Source organism: Myripristis murdjan, chromosome 6 (genome assembly GCF_902150065.1).
Source record: "Myripristis murdjan chromosome 6, fMyrMur1.1, whole genome shotgun sequence".
In the NCBI taxonomy this organism is placed as follows: Eukaryota; Metazoa; Chordata; class Actinopteri; order Holocentriformes; family Holocentridae; genus Myripristis; species Myripristis murdjan.
In genome coordinates, this window is record NC_043985.1 from 21441368 (window position 1) to 21461999 (window position 20632).

Genomic DNA, 20632 nt, shown 5'->3' on the forward strand with positions numbered 1-20632 from the left:
TTTTTGTGCCTGATGAGACGACTTGCCAGAGAAGGATAACTTAAATGAGCATGGGGGTGTGTTGTTCATGCAGACTCCCCACTAGCACTACCTGGTCCTTGTCTCCCTAGATGCGAGCCATTCAGGTAACTGCACACAGAACAGAACAGGGAATATCAGTGCAAAGCAGTTTTCATTGGGATTCATTTGTTGGGAATGCTCAAGCAGATAGGTAGCGGGAACAATAGCAAAGTAAACACAGAGAAGAGGGGCTCGAGATAGCTTCACGGCTGATGATAGCCATCTTAGAAAGTCATCCTGATAAAGTGATCCCCCACCATTTCTCCTTCTCCCTGTCCTCCCCCTCTTAATCAAATGAGTACTCTGCAGCTGGTGGGGTTGCAGCAAAGGGGGTACGGTGGGGGGCGGAGAGGAGGTGGGGGGGTGGGGAGGGGGCTTGAGGGATGGCGTGAAATTATTGCCTGCTGGTGTATATGTGACGCTGGGGGTAGTGGGGTAGAGTGGGGGTTGGGGGGGGTTGGGGGGGCGGGGGGGGGTGTAATGTCATTGCCTGCTGGTGTATCTGTAGTGGGGGCTCATTTAGATTTAGATTGGTTATGTGAGGAGAGAGCTGAAAGGCCAGCTCATGTTTATGCATGAATCCCAAAGCATACTGCTGTGGTGGAGCCCTGAGTTAAAGAGACAGAGCTGAAATCCACAGTCACATTCAGACACACAGCTCTGCTGCACTGGGTAAGGCTTCCGTCGAGCTTGCACTGTGCTATCGGATACATTTCAATCTGTATGCGTGCGCGTAGGCCTATTTGTGGCAGGTATACGCCTGACCGTGCTTACATGTGTGTACGTAGATAAGTTACACCCCTGTCCAAATGAATTTCTCAATGCCTCCTCTCATCTACAAAATTGTTTCCTAATTTTTGCTCCAAACATGTCATGGGACATCATTGCATTCTGACAGATTGCGTCCTGATGATTGCTTTGGTATCTCCTGCAGCTGATGCAGAGCAATATACATGGTGCTACACACACTGCGCTCACTCACTCACACGCTGGGAGTAATCAGTAAATGTCTTTGAAGGAGAGTTTGTTCAGCACTTTATCAGGTATAAAGTGGTTTTTATTTGGAGATGTGGTCCCTATCCATCTTTTAAATGACTTTTTAATGGTCGTCACACCATCCTAATCAATCATGTGGCAGAGCTAGCCTGCAAGCGCCAAATACACTCTATTTATAATTCCTATATTCTGCAGCAAAAACTGACACTGTCTGTGCCGTTTCGGTTCTGTAAATGAACAGCAATATAAGTGGAAATGTCTCTGATTTTGTGGTGGTGTCGGAAAGCCATCCTGTCCCCAACCCCAGCAGCCCAGTTACGAGGTACCCAGTAATTACTTTTATAATCTGTCTTTGTGTTGTAGCAGTGGTATATACTCCCTCTCACAGGATAGAAGTAATGACCGCATAAAGATAGTATTGTTTTTTGTCATTCTCTGGCATCTCTACATTTATGGTTTACGATTCTCCGCTTTTTTGCGACCCCCTCCTCCCTCATCCCCACTGACACACAGCCCCCCTTCAGTACTTTACATCTATAATGAGATACAAATACGCATCAGCAGGACAGTGTCTACGCCACGCGTCACTGTGTGAATATTACTCACACTTATTAGCTGGATTATGTTAATCTTTACACTCTCTGCTCACAGACAACAGACTCCCCATGATATGGGGGTTGGTCACGGCAGTAAGCATGTGTGTTATGGTGTGTGTTTGTGTGTGTGTGCGTATGGTTATATGTGTGTGTTAGAGTGATTGTCATGTTGTCAAACTGATCTGCATGTGAAAGGGCGGTCTAATTACATCACTTATGCAAATAGGAAACACGCACACACATACACACACACACCACACCACTGACAGACAGCTTACTACTAAGGTCAAAAAGACAAAGTGAGCTATCTTCTCATTGACTAACAGAGTGGTATCCCCACCTGTCAGGGACATTAGACATGTCTTGACACAATACACTGAAGTCACAATGCATATATTGATAATCTCCCTTCGATAAATGACAAAAAACAAGAGCGAATGGGTCAAGTTCATGATGACTAGAACACTTAGACTGTTATTGGAGAATGTTTAGCCGCATATCCACTGATTAATCTTTTTTTTCAGACTGAAACATTGATAGTATCCCTGTTGGAATGATTGATTGAGTCTGACACATTTTAATTATGCCCAAATTAAATGAATCGGCTGGCAGACTATAAAACATTGCTGTTTAATAACGAGCCCCCTCCATTTGCCTTTTTTTCCTTCCTTCATCCAATCCCATTTTGGCTGCCCGCACAAAATAACCTCTCTCCATTTAATGATATGCAAATGAATTTGCATGAACCCCATGATCCCATTCGATGATTAAACTGAGATGACATTAGCTGCCATGCTGCCACTGTCGGTGTTTCTGTCTGTCTCCTTTCTGTCTTCCTATCTCTACCATCTCTCATCGTATCCACGACAACGGCCAACTGCTGATATTAAGGGATTCATTGTCACCATTCCCTTATGAATTTTCCTTGTAAGAGAAGAGATTCTGTGTATCCAGACTCATTTCAAAGAGGCTTTTCCAGGGGTAGCAGAGATACAGAGTCACAGCAAGCAGTGTCAGTTCTCATACCACATGTGGTACATGTTGGTGGCACGCACACCAAAGACGTAGTCTGGCTGACAACAACATAACTGATAAACAGTAGCATCACACAGGAGATAGGTTTTGGTAACCTTCCACATCTCTCCATTTTCCACTTCCAGTGCTCCCCTCCCACCGTTCCGTTCCTGTCTGGATCCAGCTCCACCTCTGCTGTCGTTTATTGTACTCCATTTGCATAATGAAGCCCAGGCTTAATTAAGATCCCACTGGAGTCTGGAGCCAAGGATGAAGGAGAGAAGGACGAGGAGGGGAGGAGGGATCCAGCGTTCCTTAGCTTATCCGCACATGTCCAAATAGGAGGCACAATTTAAGTGGGGAGAAAAGCGTTGACGAGCGATTAAATCGCTAATTATGATCGGCTGTTGGAATTAGTGTGTGGCTGTTAATTAGCTGCAGATGAGATGCCCAGACAGTTGCCCGCCCCTGACGACTGCAGCACCCTCCCTGACTGGCAGAACAGAAACACAGCCTGACACCCTGGAGATGATGCCAACACATCCCTCCCTTTAACACAGTAGTCTGAGGGGATATCCCTTTAAGAACATCCCAGGTGTGCGTGTGCATGAAAGCGGCTCTTCATCATCCTTGTACACCCTATCCCACTGTTCTTCGTTAAGCACTAAATTCCCATTTCCTCTTTCTCCATATCCTTTATTCGTTTTGCTCGTTATTCCCCTTCTTCCACCCACTCTTCCTCTCCATAATGGAATGGTATGATCCCTTGTCTTAGTGTTTGTAATGAGCAGTCGATTCCTTCCTATGCAGCAGTTGGCACTGAGCAGAGTTGGCACCGAGGAAATAGTTTTTGTCCATACTTCCACGACAGTTGCATGCATGGCTCTGGTTCCAACCTTCTGATGCTGTTTTGTGTCCGCATTTTGTGCGCTTTCGTACGGCATCTGATGGCGCCTGGGAATGCCTGTTGGTTTGCGCTTGGCATGGTGCCATCTCTGTTTCTGGTCTCTCCCTTGAGGGGATACCATCGCCGAAAAACACTGAAGGCATCTGAAATCCTCTGCTCACCGTATGGAGGCTTCTGTTTGCAAATGTGTGTGTTATGTTGGCTTGGCAGCGTGCCATCTTTCTCTCTGTGCCCTTGCCGCCCCTGAAAAGATGCCATCACAGAATCGCTGGCAACCGTTGCCTGGGCACCTCTTCTTAGCTTTGTCCAAGCAAACAAACGGTGATTAGCAACAAATCCTTCGAGGTGAGTCTCCTTGTCTTCGAATACGACGGTTCTCCGCTGACCGCTTTGATTGCTCCAGGTTTGCCATGACTGCAGGCTGGCATGGCGCCTGCTGGCTGGCATAGAGAGAAAGGAAAGGGAAGGAAGTGGAAGAGGGATAGAAAACAGATTTTTTCCACCGGCATTTTTCCTCTTATGATCAAAAGTCATCGCGAAAATGTATCTTACTCATGTTATACTCTGTCCCTCTCTTCAACTTCCATTCTGTCTTCATCTCATCCTCCTGTACCTGAGTCATCCTCTGCCTCCTGGCATCTCTCGCACTTTCATGCTCCGCTATCATCCCCATCCTGTGGCATTTCCCGGATCTTTGTTTTCTCTGCCCACTCTCCGGTTCTTTCCACCCCATTGTGTCTGTGCCAAGGTGGCACCAGGGTAGAAATATGGAGGTCTGTTTCTGTTCCTCTTCCATTCTTATCCTCTTCGCCCCTTCGCCCATGCCCATGCCCGCCCCCGCTCAAGTCCTGACTGGATGGCACTGTGCCAACCTGCCACCGCCATCGCTCTCATTTGTAGCTCATCCCTCTACCGCCCTTCCCCCTGTCTCTACATTTCCATCCCTCTCTGTTACCCTTGTTTCATTCATCCTCTTTCTGAATCATTTGCTTTCGCCTAGCTGTTCTTAATGTTGTGTGTTTCTGTAACGCTGCAAAACTGACAACTTTTACGATACTTGAATATGAGGTGCAATTCGCCAATCTTCAAGACTTTGTAGGCACCTGAAGGAATGCCGTGTGTGACTGCACTGTAGGTTAATTACCACAGCTCAGCAGTTACTTATTCCACAGAGACAGAAGCAGAGAGAGAAAGAGGAAGAGAGCCCTGAGTTTGGAGAAAGCTTGTGTTGTTTTAATTAACTATTACCAACCCCCATCATGTGCGCTTAAGTTGCACATCTGCAAGAATCCTATGCAGGATATGCTTGCTCACACATGCAAAGTACAGCAATTCGACTGGTCTGATTTTCAATAAAATTGATTGCGTGCCATCATCCTAACCCAACTCAAGATGACCCTTGCACCCGTGTTTGCTTCTTCTTTAAAATCTCTTGTATCAAACAAAAGCTGCCAGTGGTAGTGGAGCTATTAAGCAAATACTCTCATTAGTACACAACACATAATGAATATGTAAATGAGGTGTGTAATTTATGCATGGAGTGGAGGACTTGTTCTCTTTTCAGTCCTCCATTGTATTCACTCTATTTATATCCTTTTTCTTTAAACCTTCACACTCTTACACCAATTCCCCTCTTCTCTCACCCCACATCCAGTGAATGAATCCATGGGGGATTTTTTGTGGTCTCACTATGGTCCCTTTTATTTTGTGTGTGCTCTATTTTACACATCTATCCTTGCCTTTAACCACATTTTGTAGTTTCTAATAGTCTCTCTCTCTCTCTCTCTCTCTCTCTCTCTCTCTCTCTCTCTCTCTGTCCCACTCTCACTCTCTTTCTCTCTGTTTGCTTCTCTTTCTGTTCACAGCCTGTCCTCTCCAAAAACAAGCCCTGCAGTGATGCATTAAACCAACAACTGAGTGTTTGAACAAGGTCTTTCTTCCAGGAATATGAATACTGAATAATCTATCCACCAAATCACATCCACACTCGCCCGTGTTTGTGTGTGTGTATATGTGTGTTGTGTTCTCTCTTTGTCCCTCCGTGACTGTGTTGATCTTAATGTGTGGTCCAAACAGTGTGGTAAATTGAAGCGTGCCCTGATAGACGGTGAGGAGCCTTGCTTCTGTCTAGGATAAACACCTATAATACTCTGGCTCCCTTGGCAATCACCATAGCAACAAACCACAGTACCCACGTGAGTTGCATAATAAGATGTTCCGTAAGACCGTGGACCACAAAGTGACGACAGACTAGGCACCCGCAGCATTGCATGTGAATCACAAAATAACAATTCAGCGTCAAACTTCACCTCTGACTCGTGCCAGACCAACCTTTTCCATCTATCAATAGGCTCCAATCACACAACACACCCTTGCGTGTGCGCACACACATACACACACACCTTCTCTCTGTCTCTCCAGACCTTAACAGGTGCTGATGAGCTGCAGTCAATGATTGTAATGAGCTATCGATCACCGTGGGAAAAGAGAGGGGCAGAGAGGGGTGAGGGAGGTAGGGGGAACCAGAGGACATACACAAACACACGCACACAATTGCACGAACAGAACAAGGTGGACTGTCTGAAAAAAAAAAAAAAAAAAACTGGATGTACCAAATGGAGACAAGCCACCTTAGACAGAGTATCAATATTTGCTTTAATCAAGTCCTCATCTCCTATTGTTACGCTTAAAGTAGAATTTATGGGGCGGTGCTCCCTGCCAGAGCAGGTCAAAGTAAAGTGTTTTACCAAGATCAGCAGGACAGCACTTATTGGGCCGGCTGATACACTCAGGATGACCGTGCAGACATGGCTGTCATGACTGAGCCCAGATGCCAGCGAATGGCACTGACACAGTGTCTTTATTTTCCTCTCTTTTTCTGCTGTGTGCGTGGAGTGGAGGCAGACGGCTTTAGGGCGGGGGGAGGTGCGTATGTATGTGTGTCGTGTGTGTTGGCTGGCGTTTCAGATAATGAAATGCAGCAGGGAACAAAGAGCTGGGGGCCCCTATTCTCTGTGCTGCAGCTTCATTTTCACTCCCGTCAGTCTATGATTCTTCCATACCCTCTTTCTTGTGTGTTGTGTATGTGTGTTTATGTGTGTGTTTGTGTTTGTACGAGGGGTTGTTGTGTATACGAGTCTCCCCTCCTCCCCCTGTTAGTATTCTGCATGGCAGATCCCCCTAATGTAATAACTGTGTCTGCATGTCTAATTTACAGCAGGAGAGAGTAAATAGCCTGTGGTTAATTACAGTACGTGTGTGTATGTGTACGTGTGTGTATGTGTGTGCGTGTGTCTATGCGTGTGTCTACATGTGCGTGGGTGTGTCAGAATGATTTATGAGTTGCAAATAGCTACACCAGTGGCCCGTTTCTCCTCACTTAGTTTTTAATCTGTCTTTCCATTAATTTTCCTGGAGATGTTATTATGGTTTTATAACACTGTGCACAAGGATGCGCATGTGAGTGCACGTATGTGTTAATGAGACAGAGGTGTGGACATTTTGTGAGGACGGTGGCTATACGAGCACCTGAGCTGCACCTTGCTTTGCCCCTTTCTGCCTCTCCATTTGCCTTCCTTCCTTCCTTCCTTTCCCTTTTCCCCTCTTTCTGCGCTTCATTCACACTCCTTATTGAGAGCCACAGTGAACACAGATCTTTATTGACAGTACACGGTAGAACATGGAAACAGCAGGTCAATCCGTTTAGCCCAAGGGCCGATACACCAATTCACCAATTTGTCAGTGTTAGTTTGAGAGAGAAAAGCAGCTAATCTCTCCTCTCTGCTCTCTATTGATCACACACTTAGACTCCACTTCTCTGTCTAAACACTATTGATTCTCTCTCTCACTCTTTTTCTCTCTCTCTCTGTCTTCCTCTCTCCACATACCACAGCTCTCACCACATCATCTCTTCATATACTCAAGTCAAGACTACTTCTCAGATAAAGCCCTGTATAATCAAGATTATATGCCATCATGTGCAATGTAACCTATCATCGTAGATTAATTCCACAGCGTATTTTAACGTGAACAAAGTAAGACATCGACTTAATGCTTGAGTACAGTGCAGCATTATGAATGCAGCTTATCTTCTGTCCATGGCATTTTGAGTCTGGTCCCTAAGTGTCACAAATCATTGTTGCCTGCTGTGTGGATTCAAAAGCATATGCACAGCCTCATTAAAAAAAATCAATTACTTGCAACCTCTCTTCAGCATGAATACAATCTGTGATTAAAAATTCACTGCTGTGCACAGTCTGCTGTTTGTTTTTCACACTCACATCACAGGATACTCTTGAAAAGGACAGCACTCCTGGCAAAAAAATCACAGCTCTTAACATAAAAAAATACACACATGAAAAGCCAGAGAAACTGAGAAGACTGCTGAGATTTTGGTTGTTTGATATGAATTGGTAGAGAAGTGGACAATGGTTTATACTGTAAGTAGGGAGATAACAGCAAGCTGTGTGTGTGTGTGTGTGTGTGTGTGTGTGTGTGTGTGTGTGTGTGTGTGTGTGTGTGTGTGTGTGTGTGTGTAAAAACCTGTGATACAGTACACCCCTAAAACATTATTGGATTGTCCTGACATCAAACAAATAAATTATAATGAACTGTAACTGTATAAATGTTTAACTCATTTGTTGGGAAACACCCTTATACCCCAATGAAGGAGCCCTTCAGGTCCCCTTACCAAACTTTGGGAACCCCTGTCCCATCATGGCATCCGTGGGTTTCACTTGCCTACCTGGATGCTCCTTATTTATTAGACTTGTCCCCCCTCTAGTGGTGAAATAAAGCCATTACATACCCTTGGCTGCTGGTTACAAAACATTGACACATGGCTTGTGTAACTGCAAATCAGCTGTTGGTAACTGGTGAATTAGCCCTTCCTCAACCACCGGCAGAGGCTCGGGATATTTCGCAGTTGCGTTGGTAAATAGTTAGAATTAAATTAATTGCATGTATTAGGGACAGAGTGTACCTTAACTGATCCTCACCATTCGGCTGAAGATGCCTCCGGCTGCCGGTGTTGACGATACCAAAGTCCTGGTGAGAAAGATGTTGAGGGAGCTGCTGATGGGTCGGGAAGATCCAGAGGGGTTCTTTGGGCTGTGCGTGTCCCTCCTGGGGCACCAGGACACCCGCTCGCAGTTCCCGGCCCTCATCCAGCCCCTGTCTACGGCCAACAGATCCCTCCACTCCACCCTCACCTCCATCTACCTGGACTACTTCTCTCAGGTGTGTTTGTGTGTTTGTATCTAGCTCACTGTTTTTTTTTTTGTTTGTTTGTTTGTTTGTTTTTTCCAGAGTATTTTTGTAAGTGGTGTTTTTTTCTTCTTCTTACAATTCCGATGTGTGTTGTGTCGTCGACTTCCATCGCAACTAATCCAATCAACTGTCAGTTTCACTTTCCAAAACATCAAAGGTTAAATAGCTATCAGTTTTTGAGTCAGTTCCTTACAATTAAACAAGAAAGGGATTTAATACTCTCATTTCGTTCTACCATTATCATTTGCACCCAACAACCATGCAGGTGGTTCATCCGAGCACAAAGAAGATAGTAGCTCCTCCACCTACACCGGCCTTAAGTGGTCCACAATGCAATGCGGGGGGCACAAAATATTTTTCAATCAACTGGTTGATTTGAGTGAAGTGCGCGACTCTTCCATGTCCATTACTTTTATGTGTTGTACCGGTTACATCGCTTATAGTGGTTCATTTCACATTTAACATACAACTTTCACATTCAGAGAAGTAGCCTATCTTTTAGAACAGCACTCCTACTCCCCTACAATGCAATGAGCTTGCCTCCCTCTGCTGTGATGCCTCCTCCTGGGTCACTAGTTTTTGGTCTGAGAGATTCATATTCAATATTATATCATACCGTTATTGTTACTGCACTCACTAATAATATTCCCCCATCATCATGGCATTAAGTTACCACACTGGTCACACTGATTGAAAAAATGTCAGAACTTGCTCTGACTAAACTCCGAGCCTACAATGCAAATGGCAGCTTGTTGCATTTCAAAAGCTTTCATATACATGTGTACTACTTCTTGCTAAAGCTGGTTGTAGAGGCATATTTAATAACATTCTAATTATAATCCTGGCTTTTCTCATTCCTACCCCAAACTATTTTGTGACTTGCAGGATAATATTGACCCTCTTTGTTTGTGTAATTACAGGATGAAGATCATGAACTGGAGATGGCCTTGTCTCTCTCTCTACTGGATGTTCCAGCCCAGTATTCCAGTGCAACCAAAGAGTCCCGAGCTCAGGGTCCTACAGACAGCCGTAGTCTGTCTGCAGGTATTATTCTGAGTGGCTCCATCCAGCAGAGCTCAGCCTCACAGCCCCTGGGAAGCAGCTACGCCCAGCTGGCAGCATCAGGTGGCAGGAAGAAACACAACACAGACTCGCTAAGGCCTGAAAAACTTCAGAAAAACACACATTCAGACAAAGACGTGCAGGGTGGCACAAGTCAGAATGTGTGTGTTTCCCAGCTGCACACCTCGAGTCCCAAACAAGACACTGGTACAGAAGAGGATCGATTGGTGCAGGAGGAAAGTTTGGAAAAAACAGAGAAGCCTAAACGCTCTAAGAACAGGCGGCAGCGGCGTAAAGGGGGTGGCCAGCAGGTGGTAGGTTTGCCCCGCTCGCCCTCAGGTCCGCCACCGGTGCTGCTGTGGTTCCGCAGGGACTTGAGACTCTGTGACAACCCTGCTCTGATCGGGTCATTGGAGTTGGGTGCACCTGTCATTCCTGTCTTCATCTGGAGCCCTGAAGAGGAGGAGGGGCCGGGGGTCACCGTGGCTGTGGGAGGAGCTTGTAAGTTGATCAAGGAATGTGAACCAGTTCTTCAAATACACAATCAGCACAATGCGCAGATGCATTAAAATGAAATTCCACAGATTTCAGCTGAGCAAGTCTATTAGTTTCTGCTGGAATGAATGGGTTGATAATGAATATTACTGGATTCTGCTGGATTGATTTAATTTTACTGATGCAATCGTTTTTGTTTTTGTTTTTTTCCTCAGTATAATGCTAGAAATTACAAATCGATTGTATTAGATCACAATTGGAACCATTTTACTCCATAACACCAGTAAACACCAGTAGACATGCTCCAATTTCCTCATATAAACCAGTTGGAATATAACAGTTGTTACAAACCAGTTGAATGTTGTACTGGAATAAGCAGGTGCTGCCAAGTAGACCTTGTTGTATTACTGGAATTTCCACTAGGGCGCCCCCTTAATAATGTCTGTTCACTGTACTAACTCCACTTTTCATATAATTTCCCACACAGACCGTCAGTGTAATATGTGATGGTCTTTCGATCTTTGTGTAACTAAACTCTCTCTCCTTTGACAGGCAAGTACTGGCTTCATCAAGCTTTGTCCTGTTTCCGTTCGTCTCTGGAGCGTATTGGCAGCCATCTGGTATTCCTCGAGACAGACAGAGAGGGGAAGGATGTCGGATCATCTCTGCAGGCACTGAAAGAGCTAGTGGACGAGACTGGGGCAAGAACAGTGCTGGCCAATGCTCTGTACGAGCCCTGGCTAAAGGAGAGGGACGATGCCGTGGTGTCAGCTCTGCAGAGAGATGGTGTTGAGTGTAGAATGGTCCACTCATACTGTCTCAGAGACCCTTACTCTGTCAGCACAGAGGGGGTGGGACTCAGAGGTTAGCTGCAACACATTGGTGTCAGCATATTGAGCTTGCATATAGAACTCTACATCAGATACCAAAGCTTGTAATGTTTTGTGAACTAATGTTTTATGTTGTTGATTCAGGAATTGGTTCAGTGTCTCACTTCATGAGCTGCTGCAGGCAGAACCCAGGCTCTGGGCTTGGTGCTCCTCTGGACGCTCCTTTATCTCTACCCACTCCCACCCACTGGCCTCAGGGCGTCTGTTTGGACAGGCTGGGCCTGGCTCGTATGCCCCGCAGGAAGGATGGCACCACGGTCAGTAACCACTGCAAAGTCAGGCCGAACAATTAATCAACATATTAATGAATCTGCAATATAGCTAAGTGCAGTATCCAAATGGCAAGAGTTGCAGTTTTTTTTGACAAAGATAAAACGTGTGACAAAATGTTGCAAAGTGTTATGGTGCTACAGAGATGCCCTGGCTTACAAACTGTATTCTCCAGATGTGAGAGAATATATTTTTGGGCATAGACCCCAGCAAAAATCACATCATCATTTTAATAACTTTGTCTGTGAAAATGAAAATTATAATGCAAAAATTCAAAGTATTCATTGACTAATTAAGACAAAGTTTCACATAAATGTTTAATAGGATAAAGTGATGAAATCAGAGCAAAAGTCAACTTCACTGTGATATCGTAATATTTTCCAAAGATACTTTTCTGGCTGTTACTCAGCATCATAACTCAGCATTTTGACTTCATCTCCTTTGCCTGGATGACAACCAGGACAGGGGGCTTCCTGCTCTTTTGGTAGGCAAGAAGACAATGACTTTTTTTGTTTGTGCTTATTTGTATATTTAGATTGACTGGGCTGCAAACATCCGCAGTTCCTGGGATTTCAGTGAAACAGGAGCTCATGCTCGACTCGAGGCCTTTCTTCAGGATGGTAGGACATTATACGCATCTCACACATATTATAGATAGTGGGATATTGTAGCGCTATTTCTAAGTGTGTCATTGTCATTCTAATTTGCACTTGTTGTATGCTTTATTTTTTGCCATGTATCCTAGGTGTGTATAGGTATGAGAAAGAGTCTGGAAGGGCAGATGCCCCAAACACCAGCTGTCTGTCTCCCTACCTCCACTTCGGTCAGCTCAGCCCGCGCTGGCTGTTGTGGGATGCCAAGGGGGCGCGATGCAGACCCCCTAAGTTCCAGCGCAAACTGGCCTGGAGAGACCTGGCCTACTGGCAGCTGACACTGTTTCCTGACCTCCCCTGGGAATCCCTCAGACCTCCATACAAGGTAGAAATTGGCTGAAAATGCCAGTTATACACAAAAATACCTCTGTACACTTTCACTGCAAAATATAAACTCAAAAACATGAAACAAGAAACAAACACTATCAGGGAAATCAGTTTTTATGATTTATCTATGAGTCATTTCCACATCCATAATGAAATGCCCATATAACACCACAAATTTCTGATACTTGCTCTTTCAAAGTGTGACAGCATTATTTATCCACTGGTATGTGCAGGCTCTGCGTTGGAGCAGTGTGCGTGGCCATCTGAAGGCATGGCAGCGTGGCAGAACAGGCTACCCTCTTGTGGATGCGGCCATGAGGCAGCTGTGGTTGACTGGCTGGATGAACAATTACATGAGACATGTGGTAGCATCTTTTCTCATAGCGTACCTGCATCTGCCCTGGCAAGAGGGCTACCGCTGGTTTCAGGTGAGACATTCATGCAGATATGGACTAAATTCACTCACACATTTCATACATGTCCTACAACAGCTTGACTGACAATTCGCTGCATTTTATCTAACGTCTAGGACACACTGGTTGACGCAGATGTTGCCATTGATGCCATGATGTGGCAGAACGGGGGCATGTGTGGGCTGGACCACTGGAATTTTGTGATGCACCCTGTTGATGCAGCGATGACCTGTGACCCTTACGGCAGCTACGTCAGGAAATGGTGTCCTGAACTTGCAGAGCTACCCGATGAGCTTATTCACAAACCCTGGAAATGTCCTGCTTCCATGCTGCGGCGTGCAGGTGAGGGAGATTTCATCATGATGGTGGGGTTACCTGATGGCTTGTTGTGTTGGCAGTCAGTGACATTACCCATTTGGGGTGTAATGGCTTTGTACCAACAACAAAAAATCATGACACTGCTAGGTTCATTGAACTGTATGTGTTATGAACTGTGATTTTTTTTTTCCTCACTCCACAATAATTCTCACACCTTTCTTTTTTAGCACGATGGCAAATTACCATAAAACATTTTCCACAAGCTGCACACAAAGCCATTCTGTTGCTACACTGAACAAACATTTCTGATCACTGGCAAACGCCTCAGTCAGATTTTTCTAGTAAAATGTTGATATGTTTCCAGTAAAAAGAAAAAAACTTCAATTCCTGATACAAACCAAATTGTGGCCTTAAAACTAAGGTTCAAACTCAACTATGAAAAAGTTCTACCATTACATTCCCTTGAACCCGTACCAATCCATATTCACATCTCCTTCACTACATTGCACAAGCCCTAACAAAGAAATCCTGTCTTCCTTATCCTCTCGGTGTAGGTGTGGTGTTTGGCCAGAACTACCCTGAGCGAATAGTCACAGACCTGGAGGAGCGGAGGAGCCAGTCTCTGCAGGATGTAGCGCTGGTGCGGAAGGAGTTCGCGGAGTATGTGGACAAGCGCACAGGCTGTGACTTGGTGCCTCTGCCTCCTCGCTTGGTCTCTGAGGCCCTGGGCTTGTCACAGAAGGGTGGGGGTGTGGTGACTACGGGAAAACTATTCCTCTTGCCTGTCATTACCCGCATGGAATTCAAACATCAATCAGACGATCCGGATGCAGATGCGGCCTCAAATCCCTACAACGCCGTTCTGAAGGGATACGTCAGCCGCAAGAGGGATGAGACCATCGCGTTCCTCAATGAGAGAGACTTTACTGCCAGTGTGATGTATGAGGGAGCCCAGAGAAGGGAGAGGCTGGAGAGTGATTATCGGAGAATGGAGGGACTGCCTCGGCCTTCTGCGCCAAGGGGCAGAGCCAGGCGAACCCCCACAGCCAAGGACAGGTTCTCTATAGTACCTGGAGGGGTAGTCACCTCACCCAGGTGACCTAGAGATCAAGGGTGAAAGGTTATTGGTGTAAAGGTGGCAGTTACCAGCAATAATCTAAACAAAATGTAGAAAACAGGGATATTTACTCTTTGTGAAGTGCATTGTTGAGGGGAATCCAGGTAAAGCCATCATGCCTTATTGATTTTTCCAATTAAATCTATGCCAGTCTCCAAGGAGAAAATGTAGCTAAAGAAAAGCAGATGAGTCAGATGAGGATTTTTTTTAAGCTTTGAGAAAATTGAGATGTGGATTGTGCAAAGGGCTGCAACTCAATATCTGGAAGATACCCCTGATGCACTGTAAATTCATTGTTTAATCTCAGTACAGAACAGTTTTTTTTTTTTTTTTTTTAATAGCCCAACACATTGAACTATACATGTGTATATAACCAGCCTGAGTGAAAAAATGCCTAATATACTGGGATTTGGGACTATTCCTACTACTTCTCTTAACCTGTAAACTTTTTGTTAAATGGGCATAGGGAGTGAAGATTTTTACATCTTATTTATGTACTTTTGTTAGAAGTGATACAGAATATCTATCCAAAGTGACTTAATGCAAATCGGACTGCAGCCATAACTGCAAACTTCCATGTGTGAAAATGTGACTTTTTACATTATGACACCAAAACGTCATGTAAAGCTTCACCTGTTTTGTGTGAAACCAGAGAATGATCAATTACACTGAAAGTTCATAACATTGCTAATAAAGTTTCTACTCAGGGTTATGTGTGAATTTACATTCCCACTTGTATGCAAAGTCTAAACTCTGGAATAAGGTGGAAAAATGACAAAAAAGCAAGAAAAATCAAGTGTGAGGAAAAGTTTATTTTCTACTGTGCAGGTACCATGTCCATAGAACAGCTCTTGCACATACAGTGTAGACCCACATTAATATTACCATAAAGACCAAAGTGCTTTTTTAATTCTCACAGTCCACTACAAGAAATGCAGATTTTCTTTTGAATGAAATGCTTGCAAATGGTTCTACTGACTGTGCTTATCAGTCTCTTGTCCCTCCAGTTTAAGTGTCTGGGCGCCACAGGAATTGAACACTATATACTTCCTTATGGCTCAACACTGGATGTTTTGTCAGTGCAGGTTGACAGGTCCCCTAAGGTCAGTCAGTAACCGTAGATTGAGGATTGCTAATGTTCAAACAGCTCTACAACACTGGCAGGTCAGTACTGTTGAGCTCAGGAGCTCCACTGGTGGAAGCCGAGTATGGCGCCGTGGCTGACAGAGGCACGTTTTATGCATTTCCCTGCCAGTGGTGACTCATAGGAGAGGGGAGCGTTGAACTTATTGGGGAGTGTTGGGTTAGTCTTCAATGGAGCGGATGTACCTCTCGTATGCTGCCTCATCCATTAGAGAATCAAGCTCTGCAGGGTTGGCAATGGACATCTTCATCAGCCAGCCTATTGAAGATCAAATGAAAGATCAGGTCAAGTTATATGATGTTGACTATCCTTGAAATACATGACATATATCTAGGCGTAGGAGAAAATCAGTGAATTAAAAGACTTTTGTGTCAAGCCACAGATTTATCCCATCTCACATGAGATAACAAAATGACACATATTATAAACATGAAAATGAGTATTGGACAAAGCTCTGAAATGTCACCCTGCACTACCTTGGATCGAGCGCTCAAATACGTTATGGTTCCAGCTGTACTCTCACACACCTGGTCGAATCAAAGGACTAATGCTGACTAATGTGCAGCAACAGATCTCCCTGGACAGGATCAGCTTGGCCCTGTCTCATTCCACACACTTACAGTCTTGTGGCCCTCACAGGTGTTTGTGCACAGGTGTAGGGTGTCCCATTTTTACCTCTTGCATTTTGTGTCCCCAATGCACCTTTTGTGAATCCCTCATGTAAGTCTGCATAAAAATCAGAACTCATGGAGGGATGGAGGATGCTACCCCTAAACACTTGTGGTGTTGAGACGTTACCGTGCAGAGCTATAACACCAAGGAGACGTTCGTGTTACACTCGAGAAAACTGGGAACTAGGAAACCTTCCCATTTGGGATTTCCAACGTCCCACCTCAGAGCACTGTATGCAATGTACGCAATTCAGTATGCAATGTCCAAGCAGAAAATTGAAAACCTGCTTAAGAAAAAACAGGTTTTTGTGTTTTGTGTTAACATTTACCTCTATTTTATTTATCATTTCTGTTATTCTGCATTCTTATGCCAATCCTTTGCCGCTGCGCTCTCAGCCATTAACACAATAGCTGGACAAATATGGCAAAAACAGGAAGGACTTGGTCCATACGGGGAACCAAGCAAGCAACAAATGATGTAATGCAAGGGTGTCCTTACTCTTTACATAATTATGCACCATCATAGGCTTGCACAACTTGAATCCACACCTTGTCTATGTCACAAAAGCATTCCTGGAAGAGCACTTTAAGGCGTCACATGAGACAGGGCTTATCAAAGTGTGAAGGGCTTAATTGGATCAGGTGTTCAACAGTAAAGACAGAACAATGATTGCCATGGGAAGACAGGCTTGAGGACTGGGTTGGGGAAGCACTGGCCTAAGCAAAATCAAATGGTGACACGGGTCATAGCTTTAATATTTCAAAATTATGGAGATAAAGGTAGATTTGGTGTTACAAAGGAGAGAAAAACATGTAAAACATACTAAATGCACTTACACAATACCTACTATACTTTATGTTGGTTGACGTCCATATTATGGTATACTGCTGCCACCTACTGCCTGTGACTGTTTTCACTACATACAAACAACACCCTTACTGTCTATCACTGTTTTCTTTATATATGATCCTACATCTCCTATCTTCAGCAAAATTCTTCAAAATTCCTTCAATCCTAAATTGATATTTTCCGATCTCTGACATTTTAGTTTCCATTATTTTTTGCTCCCTTGCACTTTCCTATGCTTTGTCTACATAAAATGAGGATGTATTTCCAGGTGGGTGTTTACCATCTTTGTAGCAGGATTTGTTGACCAGACCAGGGTTGTCTGCCAGGAGGGTATTGACTTCTACAACTTCTCCGGTCAGAGGAGAATACAGCTCACTGGCTGCCTTCACACTCTCCAGGGCACCAAACTCATCTGAGACAAGAGACATGAGCTGGTTAGAAACGAGTGCATTTACATCGAAGTCAGGTCATGTCTTCTATGAGACAGACACAGATCCAGGGTAAGCAGTGCCAAGCAGTTTGGGCCCCAATTGTGGGCAGTTACAATTTGGTTAACATACAAACTTAAAGACAGAACCGAATAGAATAGAGAAGACTCCCGTTAGTTAGGAGGGGATTCTCTACAAGGTGTTTAAGTTTGACATCTGTATTGCTCAAATGCAGATACAAAAAGCATGGTGAAATATAACAGCCTTTATAAAGTGATTTTTTTTAAATAAGCCACTATGAATATACAGTGACTGAGCATTAATCTATGTAAATGAGTGTGCCTGCGGGAGAAAACAAGCAGCCCCAGCAACAATATGGAGAATTAATTCACTCTGCAAAAGATAAGTGATACTGTCAATGTTGAAGGCCTGCTGTTTTTAATAACAAGATATTTCCTTTATAAATTGGAAACCTTTATAGAAATAACTTAGACAGACTGTCGCATACGCTCTCAGAAGGGAACTAGGCATAAACTAGCTGACAAAAGACAACATAACCTACCGCTATTCTGTACATTGTTATTGATGCCTATACAGTGTTTGCATGGAATAATTACAGAAAGCTTAGATGTGTGCTGGAAGAACAAAAAATGTCATTCACACTGAGAATTTAAGTTTTCCCGCTGTGTTACGCAATTCTAACAGTTTAGTTATTCTCCATCCCACCCAGAGGATGAGATACAGTATCTCAACAAGACAGAGTACTGGCATCGTAGTTTTCACATCCACACTTTACATATGAAACCTGCTATCCAAAACCTTTTTTATTTTATTTTTTGTTCATCCTACCTTGCTGAGCCAGCTGTGTGCCCACCTCTGGCAGTCCACAGTAAACTACATCTCCCAGAGCCTCCTGCAAATGTTAAACAGCCAGGACACAGTAAGTTTCCAGTAAAGAAACCTCCTTTTTTTCTGAGTGGGTATGTATGTATGTATGTGTACATGTGTGAAAAAGGCTACGTTCCTGCAGCCAGTAGAAAGTGACCTTGATGTGATTTTTTTTTTAATGTGACACATCTGTTTTTTTTTGTTTTTTTTTTAATGCCAGTATCAACAGTAAAAAACACACTGAATTTGACATTTCAATTGTGATTCCGGCCACTTTCATGTGGTCCTACATCAGATACATGTCTGACCCCAGCTGATGAGACGGCTGTGTGAACACTCAGACCAGATTCATGTAGTTTTTCTCCCACTGAGCATGCTCACATCATTGTCAGAGCCTCATTATTCACTGATTGTCAGCAGTGGGGGACAAACAAAATATGGAGAATTGCAGTAACACGGACAGGAAGACAGGGAGTTACAAATATAGCAGATATATTGAAAGACGCTTAAAATAAAGCCTTTTTCTGCCATCTCGCCCTCATTCTCAACAGCTGACAAACTGCAAACAATTCAAGACATGAATGCCAAACAGATCTGGGTCGCCTTCAACCAAAGTGTGAACTGAAATAGAGAGAAGGGGTTAGTTTTATCTCACCTGTGCAAAATTACTGATGCCGACAGTCCCTATTCCTCCCTCTTCTACTCGGATCCATTCGTGCTTGTCTGTGAATTTGAGCGCTGCAAGAAGAAAAAACAGCAGAGGAACACACTCAACATACAAGAGCCGTGCAAGAAGCAATAAAGTGTGTTGGAGCTGGAGGAGATTTACAGAATGGAGATGTGCAACAGTGGCGACCGGACCCCGGTGTCCTTATCGGCTAATGTTACCCTTGCTAACGCAACTGTTAGCCGCGTGCTACACTTTAGCACATTTATGGACTTGATGAGTAAATACCTGACAATAATCGACTAGAGGTGGCGAGAGTTCGTTGAAAATGAGGTTTAGGTGCCAGTCGAAATGGAGAAAGGGGAGCCGGACGGGTAAGTAAAGGCAAAGCTGTGGAAAAGTTGGAGGATAAGCGACGGAGCACCCGACAAGCAGCCATCTTTGTCGCGTTCTGATGAGCGCATCCACAGCAGAGATCGTCTAATGCGAAGATGAAACACTCGGTAGTAAAATGGTCGATGATCAGACCACATACAATAGTACAAATCTTATTATTACAACAGCAGCCCTGGTGTGCAACTTAATAATAATAAGGAATAAAATGAGTTAAGTTATGACACGAATATACACAAGCAAAAAGTAAATATATAATCAAAAAATATACATTAATTGCAAAACTCAGTACATCCATAAGAGAAACTGACATTATTTTGTGAATAATACATTCTTTTATATGTTTAATATAATTTAAATACGTTGAAACTTGTTTTCCTCTTAAGTCAGTTTCACATTAACAGTATGAAATCTTGGCAAAATTATCAAAAGATTCATTGGAAAGGAGACTGTAGAGTTAATATCAAGTCTTCTGGAGTGGGCAGTCTTACAAAACATATTACAGTGTTGGAATTTACCAGAAAACATGGAGTTAAGTTTTAGTATCTCTTTTTAGTATCTCTATTCACAAAAATTCAATTTGTCATCAGTGTCATTTTTAAATCTCTGCTGTCAAGAATACCCTTGAAAAAGACTGTCAGATAAATCATAAGCATTCATTTAAATTATACCTCCTTGATCAAATTGTGATCAAGGAGGTGTGTGCTGATTTGCCAATAACAACATCTTCTTCCAATCAACATGTTTCATCCAATTACTCTGTCTATTGCTAGCTACAGGGTTACACGAATAGTAGCAGATTTTATATAATATACTTATAGTTACATATAGATTCTCTTTTCTCAGTCCCATCTAAAAGGATAAAGGAAGTAAATCCTGTGACAGCTAGGCTACAGTGGAGTCTGCTTTACACCCAACAAGTTGGATAATACTTTCAGGGATGGCTTTACTGATATAATATTGTAGGCCAGTAATAAATCCATTACTCCTAAACAAGCATCGATTCTCCTTGTTAATAAGCTGATTCAGAAATTTTATGTTACTGTATAGTATTTATTTTAATAGAATAAAGATTTGCTCTTCAATTTTATATCCTTGTTGTTGTTGTTGTTTTCCCTCCCCAATTTTGAAGCCTATCCGTGTGGTGAAAAGTTGTGTTTGGCTTATAAACCAGCTACCACAATAGGAGAGCCTCTTTTTGAAAG

At 43.6% G+C, this 20632-nt stretch overlaps 2 protein-coding genes across 2 annotated transcripts; one reads left to right on the plus strand and one right to left on the minus strand.

Annotated features, from left to right (window-relative positions):
* The first annotated feature begins 8556 nt into the window (after window positions 1-8556).
* LOC115360575 (deoxyribodipyrimidine photo-lyase) lies at window positions 8557-15042 on the plus strand. Its single transcript, XM_030053553.1, has 9 exons — window positions 8557-8811; window positions 9762-10404; window positions 10951-11262; window positions 11373-11545; window positions 12094-12178; window positions 12304-12536; window positions 12772-12966; window positions 13068-13293; window positions 13824-15042. Exons 1-9 carry the CDS (start codon window positions 8584-8586, stop codon window positions 14366-14368), a joined length of 2640 nt encoding a protein of 879 aa, XP_029909413.1. The 5' UTR covers window positions 8557-8583; the 3' UTR covers window positions 14369-15042.
* A 136-nt stretch (window positions 15043-15178) lies between these two features.
* LOC115360307 (glycine cleavage system H protein, mitochondrial-like) lies at window positions 15179-19513 on the minus strand. Its single transcript, XM_030053138.1, has 5 exons — window positions 19323-19513; window positions 19023-19105; window positions 18329-18392; window positions 17332-17463; window positions 15179-15788 (listed from the first exon to the last, which is right to left on the minus strand). Exons 1-5 carry the CDS (start codon window positions 19471-19473, stop codon window positions 15691-15693), a joined length of 528 nt encoding a protein of 175 aa, XP_029908998.1. The 5' UTR covers window positions 19474-19513; the 3' UTR covers window positions 15179-15690.
* Window positions 19514-20632: the final 1119 nt, after the last annotated feature.